Source organism: Podarcis filfolensis, assembly GCF_964270895.1.
Source record: "Podarcis filfolensis genome assembly, chromosome: 13".
In the NCBI taxonomy this organism is placed as follows: domain Eukaryota; kingdom Metazoa; phylum Chordata; class Lepidosauria; order Squamata; family Lacertidae; genus Podarcis; species Podarcis filfolensis.
In genome coordinates, this window is record NC_139615.1 from 18,275,832 (window position 1) to 18,295,199 (window position 19,368).

The 19,368-nt window shown below is 51.6% G+C and overlaps 1 protein-coding gene across 4 annotated transcripts in view; it reads left to right on the top strand.

Annotated features, from left to right (window-relative positions):
* Positions 1-19,368, top strand: part of PPP1R12C (protein phosphatase 1 regulatory subunit 12C) — a 39,477-nt gene that overhangs the window by 14,894 nt on the left and 5,215 nt on the right. Inside the window, exons 4-19 of one of the 4 annotated variants that reach the window (XM_083580159.1) lie at positions 749-908; positions 1,793-1,937; positions 3,202-3,276; positions 5,819-5,907; positions 7,197-7,339; positions 7,441-7,535; positions 11,602-11,793; positions 13,438-13,533; positions 14,056-14,150; positions 15,473-15,580; positions 16,889-16,979; positions 17,199-17,336; positions 17,834-17,924; positions 18,141-18,256; positions 18,451-18,509; positions 19,252-19,357. In XM_083580159.1, the coding sequence (XP_083436285.1) occupies positions 749-908; positions 1,793-1,937; positions 3,202-3,276; positions 5,819-5,907; positions 7,197-7,339; positions 7,441-7,535; positions 11,602-11,793; positions 13,438-13,533; positions 14,056-14,150; positions 15,473-15,580; positions 16,889-16,979; positions 17,199-17,336; positions 17,834-17,924; positions 18,141-18,256; positions 18,451-18,509; positions 19,252-19,357 (1,799 nt within the window). The remainder of the gene's footprint in view (positions 1-748; positions 909-1,792; positions 1,938-3,201; positions 3,277-5,818; positions 5,908-7,196; positions 7,340-7,440; positions 7,536-11,601; positions 11,794-13,437; positions 13,534-14,055; positions 14,151-15,472; positions 15,581-16,888; positions 16,980-17,198; positions 17,337-17,833; positions 17,925-18,140; positions 18,257-18,450; positions 18,510-19,251; positions 19,358-19,368) is intronic. The other 3 variants (XM_083580161.1, XM_083580160.1, XM_083580162.1) reach the window with 3 other exon arrangements.

A 19,368-nucleotide genomic window follows, 5' to 3' on the forward strand; every position in this document is an offset into this window, starting at 1 on the left:
TCGGGGCTTCACCAGGCTTCTCCAACCAGCCCTCCAGGTCCTGGATTTTCCCCCTTCCTTAGGGGTTGGTGCTGCAGAAAGATTATAGAATCAGCTTTGCAGGTTTTCACACACACACCCCCACACACCCAAATGGATTAATTAAATGGTTCCTGGTTTACACCACAGGGTTGTAATATATGGCCCATCAAAATATTTTCAACTTGGATTATTTACTGCAGACAGAGCGAAACGACGACTTCCAAAACCTGGTAAGTTCTCTGGCTCTGGAACAGTTTAAAAATACAGTGTCTACCAAGATTATATTTGCACATATTTGCTTACTGTACATAATTTATTCTGCATCCAAACCCAGTGAAGATTAAGAATGGGGAATCTGGGACTCCCCAGATGTTGCCAGACTACAACTCCCATCACACCTTGCCATTGACCCATACTGCCTGGGGTTGATGGGAGTTGCAGTCCAGCCTCATCTGGAGGGCCACAGGTTCCCCATCCCTGAGCCATATGTGTATGATGTAATTGTGCCCTCCACCCATAATTACATCATACACAAATTCCTTAAAACAATGATGACTACGTGTTTTTTTAGAAGAGGAAGGACTTTAAAAGTATCCAGTTGCTAGGATTCCTCGGCATCGTTAGGAGAAGACATATTTCTTCGCAGCTCTCTGGTGCGGCCGCAGCTGTTCAGATTCGTAGTCGTCGCCTTCTTGGCTCTCCCGTGACACCTCCTTCTCCTTTTCAGGGATAGATGTAGAAGTAGCCAAGCGAGAGGAGGAGGAGGTGATGCTTCGTGACGCACGCCAGTGGATGAATGGTGGGAAAATCTCTGACGAGCCGCACCCCAAAACAGGGGCCACGGCCCTCCACGTGGCAGCTGCCAAAGGCTACATTGAGGTCATGAGGTGAGAGCCTAGTCCTCGATTCCCCCAGCCCCGAGGGACATGCATTCTGAGCACATGAAACCCTTTGATAAATCCCCTTTTGGAGCAGGAAATGGGATCCCGTGTCTCCCTCTCACAGTTTTAAGCTAGATGTTGAACGTCATAGAAGCACGTAGGTTTACAAAATGGCTGCCAACGTCACACCTCAGGTTCCTATTTGCCTCAACAGGTTTGGGCACTTGCCATACCCACTCTCCCAGCCCAGGTGGTTAGTTGCGCCACTTCTTCTGATTCCCCCCCCTCTCCTCCGTGCCTTGCCAAACATCCCCTGAGCAAAGGCGGGGCCTAGGGAAAAGCGTAGGCCAAGTCAGTGCCAGTCCCCACCCCAGCCTCCTGATGGTGACTCGGAGCTGATAAGAATCCAGGATATTGGCATCCTGCTCCCAGCCATCTTGCTTTGAGCATTTGGACCCCTCCCCTCAAAAAAGAAGAAAAGAAAAAGAGAGATGACCCCAGCAGGTTTCCAGCAAGTTCCATCCACGCTGCTTCTCTAACTCACTCGCTCTTCCAAAAGCCCCAGTCTCCTGTCCCCCCTGTTCTCCCTGCCACGAGAACCTCAAATTCCTGGCCCTTAGATATGTACCTCACAGAAGAATTCAGGAGAATTCTTGTCCCTGGATAATTTGGGACTCTTGAGTTCTGTATCTCCCTTGGACCACTGTCCCACCCACCCACCCAGCCCTCACAGAAGACCCTGTAGCTCTTGTATCCAGCACCGTCTTTGCTCTGTCCCATCTAGAGTCTGCCTTTCCCCTCTTTTGTCTATTAATATCTAGTTTTCCCATAAGGCACCATGCCTCAGTCCAGGAAACCCCTGACGGCTGCTTTCTCTTGCCCTGTTGCAGGCTGCTCTTGCAGGCTGGATATGACCCCAATGTGCAGGACAAAGACGGCTGGGCTCCCTTGCATGCGGCAGCCCACTGGGGAGTGGAAGAGGCCTGTCGCCTCCTGGCAGAGCACTTCTGCGACATGGAGGCACTCAACAACGTGGTGAGAGCAAAGGAGGTGGCTGGTGTGAGAGAAAAAGAGAGAGAGAGAGAGAGAGAGAGAGAGAGAGAGTTGCAGAACCCAGGCTTCTTGTGGCTCCAGTTAGAAGAGCCCACACAGCAGGGCTGGAGAGGACTTGGTGTTGCCCAAGGCGTTGGAAAGGCCCTGCCAGTCCAAGTAGGTTGGCTGAGCTAAGTGGCCCAGCACTCCAGCCTGGTCTCAGGCAACTTCATATGTTTGCAGCTGTTCTTGGTGCAGAGGGGTTTCTAGGACAGCAAAATGAGGACCGTCACCAGATTTTAAGGAAATTTTAATGGACTAGTGTCAAAGCATTCTGATGGGTCAGTTAATTGACTACATCTGTATACATTTTCTTTTGAATAAAACTATGGTTCTGAAGGAGGGGGAAACATCAGGTTGTTTTTAGATGGTGCGTTGTTTTAGATGGTGTCACAGCCGATACCGTTGTGGGGGAGGCTTGCTCTCTTTCACGAGGTGAAGGGAAAATACCTTTTCTGAAATGCCATCTGCATTTTTTTTATAATTGTGTCCTAAGCAGGTTGTTTAAAATAAATTAAAATGTTGCCTCTTAAGGTTACAGAGTTTTTTGTTTTATTTTTTAAAAAAGAAATAGATTATTATTCTGCGTTGTTCAGTTAAAGGTTTACAAAACCAAAACCCAAAGGGGGAAGGAGATGTGGGAGGCTGGAATTCTAAATCTGCTGACTGCAGCCACAAATAGAAGCTTTTGGATCCTGCAAAATGCTGGAGGAAGGACAGAGACCTGGAAAGGCTTGACTTGGTTGTGGAGTACGACAGAGGAGAACGTTTTGAAATGGCTGGGGATGTTTCTCCCATCTTCGAGGGTTTTCCACCCCCTTAAGCTGTGAGAGGGTAGCCCCTTATTTCTCATTCCCCTCCCCTCTAGATTATTTTCTGAAAGGGCTACCCCCTTGCTTAGAACCAGAAGCTCTCCATTTGTACCTACCAAGGTGGGTTTATTTCCTCCCCTCATTGAAAACAGCAGCCAGTAATTCTAAGCAGGTGGGGAATCGAGTGTAACTCGTAGAAGCCCTGGATGTTGCTTTCTTCAGTGGGTGGATGGGCTTGGAGGAGGGAGGCAGGCAGGACAGGTGGCGAGTTGAAAGAAGACGCATCTACACCAGAGGGAAGCTGCTTCACCCACCATGTTTCCCAGTTTTATTCTGATGGCAAACCGTGACGAAAGGAGCCCTTCTCAGCCCCAGCTGTTTCCTCCCCATCCTAGGGCCAGCGTCCCTGCGACCTTGCGGATGAGGATACTTTGGCTCTGCTCGAGGATCTCCAACGCAAGCAAATCGACGTGAGTGACTTTTCTTCTTACCCTTCTCTCCCCCCACCCCCGTGTGTGGCAGATACAACAGAATTGGGACTGCTGCCTTGGGTCTATGCGGAAAGCGTGTGGCACGTGGAGCCCTCGCTCTTGTGTGGAGCTAGACAGCGTTTGAACGCCTTGTTCCTGGAATGGGAGGGAAACCTTGCAGGTTGGGCTGAGGGAGGAGCTGCTTTGGGGGAAGCTTGCAAGACCCCTAGTCCCAAATAGAAGCTGCTTGTGCCCCGTCATTGCTGCTGTCAATCCCATTAAGAGGCGGTTGTATGGGTGGCATTGTGCTGTGTGCCTGCTTCACAAATGTCTCGTGCTAAAATCTGAGGTACAAAAAGGTGTCCCTGAGCCAAAAAACCCCAGCCTCTTGACCCTTTTCACAGGCGGTTCCTTGTGGCTCCCACCATCGGCAGTTAGGCAGCAACGGAGGAAGAAGCCATTTGCTTCCTCCTCCGTCACCTCCCTTAGGGCTGCTCACCTGGCACCTCACCTGGTGAGTTTTAGGTGCCAGCTGAAGACATTTCATTTGCCCAGGTGCTTAATGAATAGTTGCAATTTATCTAGGACTCCCATCTTAACAGCTGTTGTTGTGTGTGTATATATATGTGTGTGTTTACATAGAAGCATGTACACACAAACAATATTTTAAGAGGTTGTGTGCTAATTCAGTAAACTTCAGGGGTAATTTTTCTCCTGCCCCCCCCCATCACCCTTTATTGGGTGCATTAGGACAGACAAAAGTTTCTTGCAATGGCTGACTAGACTCTTCCAGACCTGTGTGCCCTTTGCAATTTTAAAAAGACCATAACTCAGCACCAAGTGGAGCTGATTTCTGTGATGGCTATGTATATGGCATGCAGATGAAGCAGCAGCCTATATTTCCTTTGTGTAACTGTTTCCTCTCATCATGGGGGCATGGATTACATTTTTGTTCCCTTCCCAGAATTTTTTTCCAATTGACTTTTTAAAAAATAAATAAAAATGCTGGGGTGGGGTGCAGGGGAGGCTCAGTCTTGGTTCATGTTATTTTACACGGCCTTCCTACCTTGTGCAGCATCAGCCACAAGAGCAGAAAGTAGAGAGGAATGGCAACGACCCCACAGGGCAGGAGGTCAGGGAGCGAGGCCAGTCCTGCCTGTCAGCTTAATTTGAGTTTCACCAGCCCAGGGCAGCGTTTCTGGAACCGCAGGGTGGGCCTCCTCGGAGCGGCGGCTGCTGGCGAAGCCCACACGCCTCCCTTTTCCAGCGCTCCCGGCAAAAACCTTCCGCGGCGAGAGAGGCTTGTTCCCAAGGGGATGGAAAGCAGCATGGGCTCCTCCCACCCGCCTGTCAGCCGCATGCTCTTTTTCCACCAGTGGACTGAAACCAGATCAGCCTCCGGGCCCTTTGGAAAACCTTTTAAGGGCTTTCCTCCTTCCCTCTGGGAGTTTTCCTGTGAGAACCAGTCTTGAGAGAGCCAGGTTGTAAGCCCTAAAGAGGGAAAGAAGCCTTGGCACACAGGACACGTGAAGAAGCAAGGGGCTGGAGCAGCTTCCCAACAGGGAAAGGCCTGGAGCAGCCCTGACCCACCTGGCCCCTTCCAGGTGTTGTTGGAGTGCGCTGGCTGGGGATGATGGGAGTTGTAGTCCAACAGCACCTGGAAGGCACCAGATTGGCAAAGCCTGGCCTTAAAGTGTTTGGGGCGTTTTGATTTAGGGAGACATGGTGGAGGTTTCCAGAATCATGTGTGGCAAAGGCGAGAAGCCTGTGGTGCCCTCCTGGGTTTGTTGGGATTCCCAGCTCTTATCAGCTCCAGGCAGCGTACCAGATTTGAGTCCAGGTTGATTCACAAGCTGCTTTGAGAGCCTTTTGCGGTTGTAGAGCAGAACATAAGTATTGTGTCACTGGTTTCACGTCATGACGGCTGTCTATGCTGCCTCCACTTCCAGAGAACATAATGTAATACTGAATACTTGTGGCTGGGGGTGGGGGGGAAGGTTGCTGTCATTTCCTCTTTGTAGGCATCCCTGGAGCATCTGTCTGGTTGCTTCGGGAACATAAAAAGAGCCCTGCTTGATCAGACCAAAGGAGCACCAGTGTCCACTCTTCTGATCCAGCAAGGCTCTTCCTGTATCCATGACCATCCCTGTGGCGGACCTTTCTTAGCTCCTAAGCCGTGCAAGAGCTCTGTTCCTCGGCTGCACTCAATGCAGATGCCAACTGTGGGCACATCTGCGCTTTATTTTCCCAAACACATCGCCCTCCCCCTTAAATTCAGCAGCAGCGTTTCAGCGTGATTCCCACAGCCTGTTCAGTACAGATCTCAGCCATTACTGCTCTTCTCCATTTGGCGGATCCCTTGAAGAAAGCAGAAGCTTTGGGGCAGTGCTCTTGCCCCAGGTATGTCTGCCCAGAAGGGCAGGTGCCATTGCCCTCTGCTCCCCTGGCAAAATCTGTTCATCATTATGAAGGTCACATAGCCAAAGGGAATGAGAGCTTGACCCTCACCCCCCCATCTCTCTCCTCTCTCCCTAACCTTCAGCTACGCAGCAAGAAGGAAGCTCACCTGAAGCAGGCAGTGATTGACACCAGCTTGGAGCAGCCCCCATCGTACACGAGCAAGCACCGGAGGTGAGGTGTGGGCGTGGGGGCATTTGTCTCTTAGGTTCCCAACCTTTTAAATGCTGCATTTCTGGTTCTAAAGTCCGCAGCTTCCACCCTTGTACCCAGCCGTCATTTCCCACGAGTTGGTAAAGGCCCTGGCTTGCAGCTCTGTCGGCTATCAGTTCTTTAATCTAGGATGCAGCTTATTATGGCTCAGCAGTATGGGAACAGGCGCATGCGAACCCCACGCCAAGTGCACGTTGCAAAACAGGTTTAGAGAGAAGTCTTTATTTGGCACGCAGCAAGTTTGGCAGCCCGGTTTGCTGCAGAAGTGTTTACTGTTACAGACTGCAGACGTCAGGTTGGGCTATCCAACTGTTTTGTGGTTACAGACGTCGAGCCTGTACAAATTGCAAGTGTCTCCTGTCGTCCCACAAACATTAGCAGGGAAGCAAAGCCTCTCCTGTTAGCAGGAAGCATCGGCTCGCTTGCCTCAAACTTGCGTTGGTTGGGCATTTCGTTACAAGACGTCACCAAGGCAACCTCGGTGGTTTTCTAAAAGCAAGCCATGCGCTAGCTTGCGCATGTTCAGACATGGAGGCCATGTGCCAGCTCAGACACCTCTCCTGTGTGAAGTTACGAAGCGTGTGAAGTGCAAGGTTTGGGGGCGCAGCCTCCACATTGCCCATTGAGTTGTAGATACTCTTGTTGTTGCTCAGTCACATCGCAGGCCTGAGGATCAGAACAATCTCGATTTCCACTGATCTATCTATCAGCCGCTGCGAGAGCCTTTTTGGCTGAAGAGCCGGAAAAGATTTAATACGGAAATACAGGTGTACAGCGCTTCCAGGATTGGCACATAGGAGCAAGCCCTTAGGCTTAGGCTGGTTGGCAGCATCTTGCATGGTATGAAAGCCAAATTTCAGGAGAAATGGCATGTCATGTGCCTGAGTTGTCTGCGTTCTAGAGCAGCTGTTCATGCAAGAAACCAGTGTTCCCCTGTAGGGCAGCTGCCAGGAGGCCACACCTGGCCTAAACCAGTTCACCAGAGTATGCCAGCCCAGCCCAGGTAACCTCTTTCATCTCGAGATCTCCGCTTGAACCCGATCATAAATAGGGAAATGAGGGCTGTTGGAACGAAGCAGTTTCAAGTGTGGCTGAAGTTTGCAACCTTCCAATGGCTCCCATTGGCTCTGTCTGGGCAAACGCGCCATTGATGTAATTAACCGTGGTGGGCTGAGCAACTTCGCTTCTTTTAAAACTATCCACTTTCCTTTAACACCCTTAATTCCCTGCATCTCCTCTCTGCTTCTTAGGAGCTCTGTGTGCCGCATGAGCAGCAAGGAGAAGATCTCCGTCCAGGACCAGTCAAAGGAGCGCAAGACCCTGGGGACCATTGCCGTTGGCGAGGAGGAGACCAGCTCTGCCTCGGAGGGGGAGGAGACGCCACACTCCAATGGTAGGCGGAGCTACATGGTGGGCAATGGCCCTCATTGGCCCAGATCTCGGAAGGGTCTGGCACAGCCAATTAGATGCTAACTGCTTTCTCTCCTTTGGCAGAGGTGAAGGCCACTCCCCCAACGGACAACAGTGCAGTGAATGGCGTCTCCGTGACCCCTGTCAGCCCTGTGTCCCCCAGTCCCATGGGGCAGAAGGTGAGGTTTTGCTCACCTGCACGAACCCTTAGGTGAAAGGGGGGGTTGGCACATCTCCATGCCTCACCCCCCCCAATCACCTTTCACAGTGTAGGCCTGGGAGCTGCTGGACTCCTGTCGAAATCCAGCTCTTGAGATTTGAGAGGTGACGAGCAGCAGGGCCTCTTAAAGAGACGTTTCCAGTCACTTTTGCATTCATGGTGTTGGACTTGAGGCTGCAGGGCTCAGCTTACCCATCCTGAGTAGTCACTTCACTAAGGGGTTCTCTTGGGAGGAGGGAGAATGAAGAGTGAAGGTAGTTAGGGCTTCTGTGTCCTGGGAACCAGGACTCAGAGTTTCTATGCAATCGGGATTTGGACACAGGGGGAGCAGACAGCCACAAGACCTCGGTCCTATATGGGGTGCTGCTTGCCTGTTAAGGACTAGCTTCTTTTCTTTCCCCTCTCAGTTGGCTTTTCATGGGTCCTTGCATGAATGCTCCCCTCCCCTCTGGCACGCAACACTTGCTGAGTCCCCATTTATAACTTCTCCTGTCTTAACACACCAACACCTTCATCTTGCATGCTTGATTAACCAGTCACCTCTCTTGCTCCTACCCTGGGATGAGGCCAGAATAACTGTCATCCTGTTTGGGACGCCAGCACAGGCGAGTCTGGTGATCTGATTGGCAGGTGGCTCTCCAAGAAGAAGCCTCCTAAATAAGTTGGCCGAGATGGTTGGGCCTTGGACACACGGACATTCTGATGCCCGGTCGGCCTTCCTTTCCACCGCATGCCATTTCTGCCTGCACTGTGTGAAATACGTCGGACTTTTGTGTTTTCTTTTTCTGCCTTTGTTTTCCTTTTCACATTTCCTCGTACGCCTTCCATCCGCTTCTGGCTTGCACCTCGTCCCGCTTCTTGCTTCCTTCCTTCCGCCTGCCCACTCCAGCCACAGTTTCCCTTCATCACCCCTGTTCTGCCCATCCCCAGCCCTCTGGGGCCTTCCATGTGGCGGCAAAGCTTGCGCAAAACAGGGATCATTCTGGTGCCCCAGAAGGAGCAAAAAGCTGCAGTGAGTGTCCCATGCAAGGAGGGGGTGTGGAGAGAATGTGCCATTGTGGGTGTCGTTTTCCCCATTAATGGTCTGGCACAATTGCCTCTTAAGCTGGTACCTTCCAGATGTTGGGCCACAATTCCCATCATTCCCGTTGGCTGAGGCTCATGGGAGTTGGAAACCTGACATCTGGACGGCACCAGCTTGGAGAAGGCTGGCATTGTGAGACCAAGGCCTTAAAAGAAGCTGAGCATTTTCTTGCCTGGTGAGTCACCACTGGCTGTGTGTTTGGAGAGCTGCTTTAATCAGATTATTGTGGCGGACCAGGCCCCACTCCTGGTTGGGAGGCTTTTGCAGGGGCCTTCAGTACCTCCAGTCCAAGCCACTGCCACATACAGCAAACACGTTCTCAGAGCACCAACCCGTGTACATACAAGAGAGAGGTATTGGGAGACTGGAGGGAAACCTCAAGGAATTATTAGAGAGCCAGTGTGGTGTAGTGGTTAAGAGCAGTAGACTCGTAATCTGGTGAACCGGGTTCGCGTCCCGCTCCTCCACATGCAGCTGCTGGGTGATCTTGGGCTAGTCACACTTCTCTGAAGTCTCTCAGCCCCACTCACCTCACAGAGTGTTTGCTGTGGGGGAGGAAGGGAAAGGAGAATGTTAGCTGCTTTGAGACTCCTTCAGGTAGTGATAAAGCGGGATATCAAATCCAAACTCTTCTTCTTCAAATCCAAATTATTGGGATGCAGGGGAGCTGTGGCGGGGCGGGTTCTAAAAGTGCCCCAACAGTGGGCATGAAATGATGACTGACAGTGGGGGGATGGGGTGGCATAGTTGGGGGGAAAGAACTGGAGTATCCTTGAAAGGGGCCTGACAGGCTGGCTGGAACCCTAGAACAGGAGGGTTCCAACCATGCAACGTTTTCTTGCAGGTCCCTCTTGTATATCCTAAGGCAGATCCATTTGCTAGAAATGGGAGTACTTGGGATGACCAGAGACTTTTAAAAATATGCCAGCGAAAAACCTGAAAGTGTCTTTTTGGCCACTGAGTGGAACTGGGCTAGGTGGGTGTTCAGTCTGATGTGTGCAGCAGGGGCAGCTGGTGCTTTGTGGTTTCCCGCGAGTGCAGGTATGGGAATTTATTTTTATTGATGGAGAAGGGGGTTCCCCCTGCAGATATAAGATTGCTGATACTTGGGAAGAGAGAGAAAGAGGTAGAGGTTAAAAGTGAGCTGCTTGTGGTCTGTGGGATGGGGTGCTTGAGGACCAGGAGTCCGGTGGGCTATTCGGGGGGGGCAATACTAGGTTGGGGCCGAGGCTGCTGGGAACCTGGACACAGATAGCAGCACGGCTCGGCCTGAGCCTGCCTGAGTGGGACGGGGAAGCCTGGCCACCAAGCCAAAGGCGTCCTGCGAAGGGAGGCGATGCGGAATGTGTTACTGAAAGGGCTGCGGTCCAAGCCTTCCTCAGCAGGGAAGCCGATGCAAACTTCTCAAAGCTCAGCAACTTCCTGACCAGCTTTCAATGCTCCGTTCTGCCAAGGCAGCTTTCCAGGCCTGCTCACCTGCCATGAACTCTGCTCTGAAAGCTTTCCAAGATTCCCCAGGGCGGATGCATTATGATGTGGCTCTTGACGGTCCTCCTCATTAAAAGCATTGGCTGCTCTGCTTTGGAATGCCCAGTCAGCAAGAGCCGCCGGGGGCGGGGAGGGAGGGAGGGGGAGCTCAGGGCAGCATCATTTTGAGAGAAGCCCCCCAAGTGCATGGAGGTGGGGGGTGGCCCCTGGCATGGGATTTGGTGCAGCCCTGACACTTGCACACACCCCTCCCTGCCCCACATGCCATGTTGGACTTGGATGCTAAATATCCATATACACCCTTCCTTGTTGCAACCTTGAGTGAAGCGTTGCTTGTTAGCACTCCCAAGAATGTCATTATGCAGAGGAGAGAGGCCTCCATAGCTTGTCTGTTTAATAGGAGCTGTTCCACAGTTCTGGCCAGATCTCTCTTGTGAATGTGGTGGGAAAGCTACGGAGCTGCATCCACCCAGCAGAGCCAAAATCCAGTCCTTTAACCTACTTCCATGCCAAGACTTTGGCCTGGAACATGCAAAGCAGTAACGAAACATCTCTTGAGCATGTGCAGGGTGGCTTTCTCCCAGCAACCTTGGCGACATGCAAATCTTTTTGAGTTGAGGATTCCAGGGAGTTGGGGGTTTTGACCTTCCCTCTAGTGCCTCTTGTTTGGGGAAATCAATGCTGGGCACTTGCTTTTAAATCTTTCTTCCTGTAGAGACAATCCCAGGAGGCCTGGCTCTCCCCCTAGTTGGCTGCACAGCCCCCCAAACTCTGGCCATGCCTCTGTTGCATAGGTGTTGCATCCTTCCCAAGGGAAATCAGGAGGTCTCCCAGCTCTCATCTCCACCCTGCTGAGCCCTCTTTTCTTGATTTGGAACTCATAACATCCTTCATCTCCACCCTAGTCCTTCTCCTAGATCAGAGTTTCCCAAACTTGGGTCTTCAGCTTTTTGGGGGGCTACAACTCCATTCATCCCTAGCTAGCAGGACCAGTGGTCAGGGATTATGGGAATCGGCGTAGGAAGAGGGGTACTCGGGCCCCCGCACTGCCCGAAACGGCAACGTGGGGCTTGCATCCACCAGGTGGACTCCGTGGACAGCTCGCCACACTGCCCCCCTGGGCAGCTCACCCTGCCCCCCCCCCACCGCTCTAGGTACCGGAGCAGCTAGCTACACCCTGATGGGAATTGTAGTCCAAATACAACAGGAGGCCCAAGTCTGGGAAACCCTGTTCTAGATAATTGAGAGCCCCGTTCTCTCTGCCCAAGGAGCTGTCAGGTTCTGTGCGAAGGATCCCCACATAGCCCTGCCTGGTTATTCCCTGCTTGTCCGCTCCTAACTCCATTGTCCCGAGTTTCTCAAGTTCCCTCCATCCATCCTGACTCCCCTTCCTTCCTCTTCTCCCCACTTCCTCTGTCTCTTTTCTCCTCCCCTCCCGCTCCTACCCCAACAGTTCTCTGGAGGCTCCAGCCGCACCATGGAGCCAGAGGACACGGCAGCTCCTGCCATCTGGAAGCAGAGCCTACGGAAGACCAGCAGCTTTGGGGTGCTGCAGGATGCAAAGCTGGAGGAGGAGGCAGCTGCCAAGGAGGGCAGTGGCATCAAGCGGTCAGCATCCAGCCCCAGGCTTGATACGGAGGAAAAGGTAAGCTGTGCCGTTGCAATACCCGAGTGAGTAACTTGGGGGGGGGCAGCATTTCAATTCAGCTTGGTAGCATTGGATTGGAGCAGAAGCAAGGATCTTTCCATTTGCTATGATGGGGCAGTGAGAAGAGGATTGCACTTTAAGGCTCTGCTAGGTGCAATTAAGATTCATTCTGTTTCTTTCCACCAGTTGGCCTCCTAAGCAGTTTATGGTTTGGGTTGTTTTTCTTTTAAGGGTGAGATTAGATTTAAAACAGTGTCAAGTAAGATAAGAAGGAAACCAGCAACAGACAAAACAGTGCAGCAGACAGCAACTGAAAATTACCAAGCAGTCTCGGATTGTATCTCATCTGGCAGATTGGGAAAGCACGACAAGACTTACCCTAAAAATGGCAGAATATGTAACAGGCAGATGTTTGGGGAGGACATTTCATCATCAGGACAGGGGTGGGGGCACCCAGAGCAGGGCAGCTGCCGACAACCTCAGTGCACACACAGGTGCATACAGGAGAATTTCTGTTTGTACATTGCGTATCCCTAGCAACATCTTGTGATACAGGCAGGCTTGTGTGCATTCCATTTGCTTTCTCTCACTTGGAATTTAGCTTTTGGTGTTCATTTTCTTAATGTTTAAAAATAGTAAGCTGCTAGCCCTTAGGGCTGCACAGGTATTCTTGGAAGCATTTTGGAGAAACCACAGCTGGAGGAGGGCAGGTGGGTCTTCCAGGGATCCGAAGGCGGAGTCTTCTGCATAGGACACCCTGCCACTCCCCACCGCCAACAGAAGCAGTATTAAGTTATAGGAAGCAAGCAAATAAGTAGAAGCCATAACCCAGTGGTAGAGCATATGCGTTTGCGTGTGGAGAGTTCACTCTCTTAGCATCTCTGCTTGGATAAATGGATCTTGGGAAGCAGAGCTTGGAAAGTCCTCTGTCTTGAGGCCTTGGGAAGTCTCTGCCAATGAGAGGAGAAGATACGGACGAGAAGGACCAATGTCTTGGCTCATTGTAAAGCAGCCTCATTGGCTCACCTTTTGCCTCTTTTGGATATCATGGCATAGCATTGCATTTGAATTAACCTTGATGTGGGTAAAGATAGATTCTTCTAGTGCTGTGGTTTAACTCTTAAAGCTTGCAGGCAGCTTCAGAAATAGCCTCTGCACATGCTCAGAGGCGTTGGCTGTGGGATCGCCCACATAATGGCTGAGCACCTGTAAGCTGAGCGACTGTTTTCTCTGAACAAGTGCAGAATGCCTTTTTTGTCTCCTTCAGCCAACCTAAATATTTCTGGAGTCTTAAACAGATACGGCTTCTCAGCTGGGGAGACAAACACACCTTGTATTGTAACTTAAACACCAGGGCAAAATTGAAAGGAGGCCAGAGAGTTCCAGAAGAGGGGAGGCTTTTTTCTGACCTTTTCCCCAGTTTCCATCTCAAGAACTAGCCGCCTTATGGGAAGAGAGCCTGCAGTTATGCAGGACCCCTCATTCCAGCTGGGTGGCTTCTCAAAAGGGGATTTCAAGGCGTGTGGGGTTCTGCCACGAGTGTAGCCTCTTCTTTGCCCTCTTCTCTTTCTTTCTTTCTCTCTCCCTCCTTCCTCCCCTCTCCTCCTGACCCCAACCCATCACTGCCTGTTACACCTGCAGCAAGACATCCGGGAGCTCTTACGGAAGTGGAACAAGAACCCCATTGGCCCAGGGTTAGCCAATAGGAGCACAGCTTCTGAGCCAGCGGGTGATGCGGTAGGAGCCTCTGCCCATTAGAGGGTGTGGCTGATTACCTTGCTTGCTTGCTAGACAGCTTGTTGCATTTTGCGGGGGGGGGGGTAGGCGTGTGGGGCTTAGTTTGAGAGCCATGGGTTTGTGCGGGATGGAATTCCTTTGGGCAGGGATCCCCCCTACCGGGGTCAATTGGGGACAATAAAAATCTTATCCGGAATGCCCTTTTCTGTTCCGTCCTTTGGTGTGGTTTTCCTCTTAACTCTGCCCTCGCTCCCTTGTTTCTTTGACCTTTCTCTTGTCTCGGCCACAGCTACTCATAAGCGTCGCTGCCGTGTTAGGCATCGGGCTCAGTGCTGCTCTCTGGTAGAGCAGTGCCTCTGGTATCCGCCAAGAAAGTCATGAAGCATCGCTTAAGACAGCCAGAGCTTGTGGTATCTGGCCAAAAGCACAATCCAAGCTTCCCAGGTCTCCTGAATTCACAGTGTTAACAGTAACAGCACACAGGGATTCCCCCTCATTCCCTCTTTCCCCCCTTTTTTACAGAGCAAAGAGCCACGCCTGGCCCGCGTAACTCCGACCCCGACTCGGCGGATATTTGCCCTCCCAGACACGGAGCCCCATCGGGATCCCAGGCGAGCGTGAGTAATCAACCGGCGGCGAGCCAACGTGTAGCATTGACCGTTGTCAGGGAGACACTCCAGTGTGAAGCTCGCTGCACGACGGGATGGATCTTCCCTTCTGTTTCATCCTCACATGCTACCCTGGGCGTTAGAAAGAAATTTGATGAAAAGGAACGAGCTGAGTTGGTAGTAAGTCATTCTGCCCTTGACTCTGGAGGAGTGCAAGAGGAATACAGGCCACATTCCTTTTTGTATTCCTCTCTGCGCTCTGGAGACCGGAGCAATGTGTAATCCCTTCCTGAACCGGGTCACCTTTGGACGTCATGGGGCTTCCTTCTCCCATCAGCCCCAGCCAGTGTGATGAGAAGCAGGGGATGATGGGAGTTGTAGTGCAGAGACCTCTGATGGGCTCTAGGTTGGGAGACATAAGATTAAACCATGGAAGCCTCGTTGCCAGGTTAGCTGGGATGAGCCTGGAGTTGGGTTCACCTGAGAGAGAAGTGTGGTATGAAGCAAGGCTCACTTGTAGAATCAAGACAGATAGGAGGGGAAGCAGGGGAAATTGCTGCTGCCTGGCCGCCTTGCAAGCTCCACTCACCTTATTGGTGGTTAAGAGCATGGGCCGCGTTCCTTGGGTACTCAGCTTCTCGGGCGGATGTGAATCTCTGTTGTCTGTTTTCAGCACGTCTCTCATCTTGCCTTTTCCTTATCTTGTTCTCATTCCCCTTTCACCATCTGTAATTTGGGGCTGCTGACAGTAGTGTCCAAAGTGACAAAAGGTCTGAAGTGGATTTTAAGGGTGCTTGGGTTATTTAATTATTTCATAGAACACTCTTCCTAAAGTTTATCACTGAGCACAAATGGTTGGTGGCGGGGGGCAGCATAGACTTCGAAGGAGGAGTTCTGAGACTGAGTATCTTTAAATAGAAGTCGGGTTGCTTTGGGAATGTAGATATGTCTTCCCTTACCCATAAGACAGGATTAATTAAAGATTTGCCTTGCTGCAGTGGTGGCAAATAAAATACTAACATTAAAAATAATTTGTGCATCAGGCATGCTGTATATAGCAATTTCAAAGGAGGACCAGCCACTGAGGAAAAGCCTCTGTGGTCAATTCTAGGTGGTTTGTGGCTCATACAAGCAAGAGCCTGTGACAAGGGTGGGGGCTTAACTCACAAGTTTGGGAGACCCCTGGGTCAAAGCAGGAGTTCTAGGTAACCATGGGGTTGTTGGGAGTGCAAGCGAAAGGCCTTTTCAGGGACCTCCTCTGAAGACACTCTCTTCCGCGTGCTGTCTCTCTTTCTCCCTCTCTCCTTTCTCTCCTCCCTCCCTCCCCGCAGAAACTTAGAAGGTGGCCTTCAGATGAAGATAGACACAGCCCTTGCCCCACACCAGCCCCCTTCTTCCACTGCCATCAGCTCTGGCATGGATCCCCGGGACCGCCGAAGGTGAGGGTTGGTGGGGCCCGGGGCAGGCAGACTACGGAAAGCAATTAGGGTCACGATAGGCGGGCTCGTCTCTGTATCCAAGGAGCGGGGTTTCCTTGTTGATGTGGCATCTGCCGGTTCTCTGCTGCTTCTCTTGTTTCTATATAATCTTTCCTTTTCTGCTGACTCTTCATCACTGTTACGACGGCAGCCACATCTTGGTGCCCGGAGGGGGCGGGGTGGGGGGGGCAGTGCTTGCTCACCAGCTGCTTTTGCTGCCTCTGATGTCATAGAGTTGGAAGGGTCCTGAAGGCCATCTAGTCCAACCCCCTGCAGTACAGAAATCTCAACACATGCCCCCCCATCCAATTTGAAACCATACCAGTCCCTGATTCTTGCAAACATGGTAGCAGTGCATGGAGTTTTAGAGGAGGGGTAGTATTTCTGGTGGGGGCACGTCATGCTCCTTCGGGGGTAGTTTGTCCCCCTTTTGTCCCCACCCTGCACTCTGCTCTCACCGTGTGGCTCCTAGAAGCTAGGAGTGAGCTTATATACGAGGCATCTGACCTGTCTCAGAGCATTCTGTGCCCATTTGGGCAGGCTGAAGAGGGCATCAGAGGGAGGGCAGGCTTGCATTTTCCCTCTCCACAGTCAAGAAGGTTGGGAGGAAACTACCAGGGTAGGTAAAGGGACATGCCTAGCATTGCAGTCGTACCTTGGAAGTCAAACGGAATCCGTTCGACTTCCAAAATGTTCAGAAACCAAAGTGTGGCTTCTGATTGTCTGCAGGAAGGTCCTGCAGCCAATCAGAAGCTGCGGGACCCGTTTCGGACGTTCCAAAGAACATTCACAAACCGGATCACTCACTTCCGGGTTTGCAGCATTCGGGAGCCAAAACGTCCGGGTACCAAGGCGTTCGGGATCCAAAGTACGACTGTAGTAGTAGTAATAATAATAATACTGTACACCCCACCCATCTGACTGGGTTGCCCCAGCCATTCTGGGTGGCTTCCAGCATGTATAAAAACATAGTAAAACATTAAACCTTAATCAGCTTCCCTATAAAGGGCTGCCTTCAGAGGTTTCCTAAATGTTATTTACCCATCTCCTTAACATCTGATGGGAGGGCGTTCCCCAGGGTGGGTGCCACTACCGAGAAGGCCCTCTGCCTGGTTGCATAGTGCTTCCTTCCCATTATTGAAGCAACCAGCCAGGGCGCAGGCTCTGAGGTGGTTGGCAAGTAAGAAAGGGGAGGCCCCTTGGAGCAACGGAAGGGGCACGAAGAGAAAGCCTTGTAAATGGTGCCCAAACCCTCCGTTCCTCTGCCAGGTCCTACCAGACACCCGTGCGGGACGAAGAGTCGGAGTCCCAGAGGAAGGCCCGTTCGAGGCTCATGAGGCAGTCCAGGCGTTCCACGCAGGTAGGTGTTGGTGCAGGTCATGGTGGTTCAAGCGTGGAGGTACCACTAAGCAGACCGGAAGAGGGGAGTGTCAGGCATAAGGGAATGTGCTTGTCTGGCCCAAGAGACTTAGCAAAGGAACTCTTTCTCTGTTGTGCCAGCATTAGCCTCTAGGTGGCAGGGTGGTTCTCTGTTTGGCGCATGGTTTTCATGTGCCTTTCCTTCTCTTCTCACTTCAAGGGTGTCACCCTCACGGATCTGAAGGAGGCTGAGAAGACCATGGGCCGGGCTGGGGACTCCAGAGCAGCCCCGGAGCAGCGAAATAAGGAAGACGAGAAGCATGACAAAGATGGAGAGCAGCAGTCCCAGGAGACTACGGTAGAGATGGCAGGAGGCACGGGGGCTCTGGTGGGGTGGAGGACATGGCAGCCAAGCCAATGGAGGAACTTCTGGCTTGCCCAGAGGGAACCATGATAGGTGTATCTATTCCGAGGCTATTGCTCTGATCTCGGGTGATTAGAATTGTTACCTGCCTTTTCAGGATACAGATCTTCCCAATACAGGTAAAATCAAGGTAGCTCATGGCAGACTGTGTGCGGTATCCACTTCCAACCTTCGTGACAGGTGCTGGGTTATTTGTATCCATCAGACTGCACAGTGTGGGTTCCTTGTCTGCACTGGGTTCGGTGAGAGACTGCTGTGTTTTTGCACATCTCATGGTGCAGTGGTGCCCATCACCCAGTCTCACTCATTCCTTGCTTTCGTTTGGCCCTCCGAAAATTGCTGCCCTGTTCCCTTGAGCCAGCGTGCAGCCTGTGTGTAATCTATCTCCCTTCTTGCTTTTTCCCTGATCCTAACCCTGCTGCCTCATGCAGGATTCTTCTAGAAGATTCCGGCTTCCGAGTTCAGAAGGTTCTTCGGTTTATACTGTGAATCCGCTAGTGGTGAATTCGCAGCCCAGAAAAGGTAACAACTTTTGCTCCCTCTTTCCCTTTTTGTTTTTCAACTCCCTCATTTGGCATGTTTAGCTTTGGGCCTGTAGGAACTTCTGTACTACTGCAACTTGCTTTTAAACCTTCCACAATCTCTCCTGAGCTCCATTGCTGATATTGTGACATATTCAGTCTATTGGCATGCAAGGACCTGAGCTCAGCTGCATGTCTTTTTCTGTCCGCGCTGCAGTCTCAGAAGCCGAGGATACCAGCTCAGAGGCAGATTCGGATCTACGGAACAGACTCGCCATCAGGGACCGCAGGAAAGGCCGACGGATCGTCTCCGGACTGGGAGGGAACTCGGAGGTGAATGCGGAAGCGGACTTAGTCGGGGCTGTTGCACTGAAAGGAGGGCAGAGTTTCAGGACCATCTGTATGTGGCTTTGTGCCATTCTGTCGTTGAGAACGCGGCAGCTGCCTTGTACAAGCACCCAAGTTGTCTGCACAGGCAATTTAGGGGAGACCTTAACACCCCCCCAACTTCTCTCCCCCCCCTTTAGGGTGAAGATGATGAAGACAGTGAGCAAGTCAACAATGAAGATCCATCAGGACATGGCAGGTAGATTCCTCTTTGGGATCCAGCACTTCAAGCTGGGTTGTGGAGAAGGGCGTAGGTTGACTCACGAGTTGCTGCCTGCCTGCCTGCCTGCCTACTAATGCTTCTTAGTACTCATGCCATTCATATTGTAAGGGAAAGGTAAAGGGACCCCTGACCATTAGGTCCAGTCGTGGCCGACTCTGGGGTTGCGGCGCTCATCTCGCTTTATTGACCAAGGGAGCCGGCGTACAGCTTCCGGGTCATGTGGCCAGCATGACTAAGCCACTTCTGGCGAACCAGAGCAGCGCACGGAAACGCCATTTACCTTCTTGCCAGAGCGGTACCTATTTATCTACTTGCACTTTGATGTGCTTTTGAACTGATAGGTTGGCAGGAGCAGGGACCAAGCAACGGGAGCTCACCCTTTCGTGGGGATTCGAACCGCCGAACTTCTGATCGGCAAGTCCTAGGCTCTGTGGTTTAACCCACAGTGCCATCTGCATCCCAATTCATATTGTAGAAAGACATGAATGCTGGCCTCAAGAGGATGGTGGGTTTTTTTTAACTGTGAACCCAAAATAGTGCAAGATCCAATAGTCTTAACATGCAAAACTCGACACGTGGTTTTGCTAATGTGCCCAATCCTCGTGCCTTAACTTTCTGACCATTATTAAGATTATATACTGCCCACCTGGTTTGCACAGTGTGAGGAGCCACCTGAGGGGTGACCTCCCATAATATTGGTCCCCCTTTTCTTTTTCAGCGAACACCTAAACAGCGTCCTGTCAAACCGGACAGCTCCCTACAGCTGCCAGAGACAGAACAGCAATTTGGGCTGCAAAGAGGAACCTGATCACTATTACAAGAAAGTTAGTTGTTT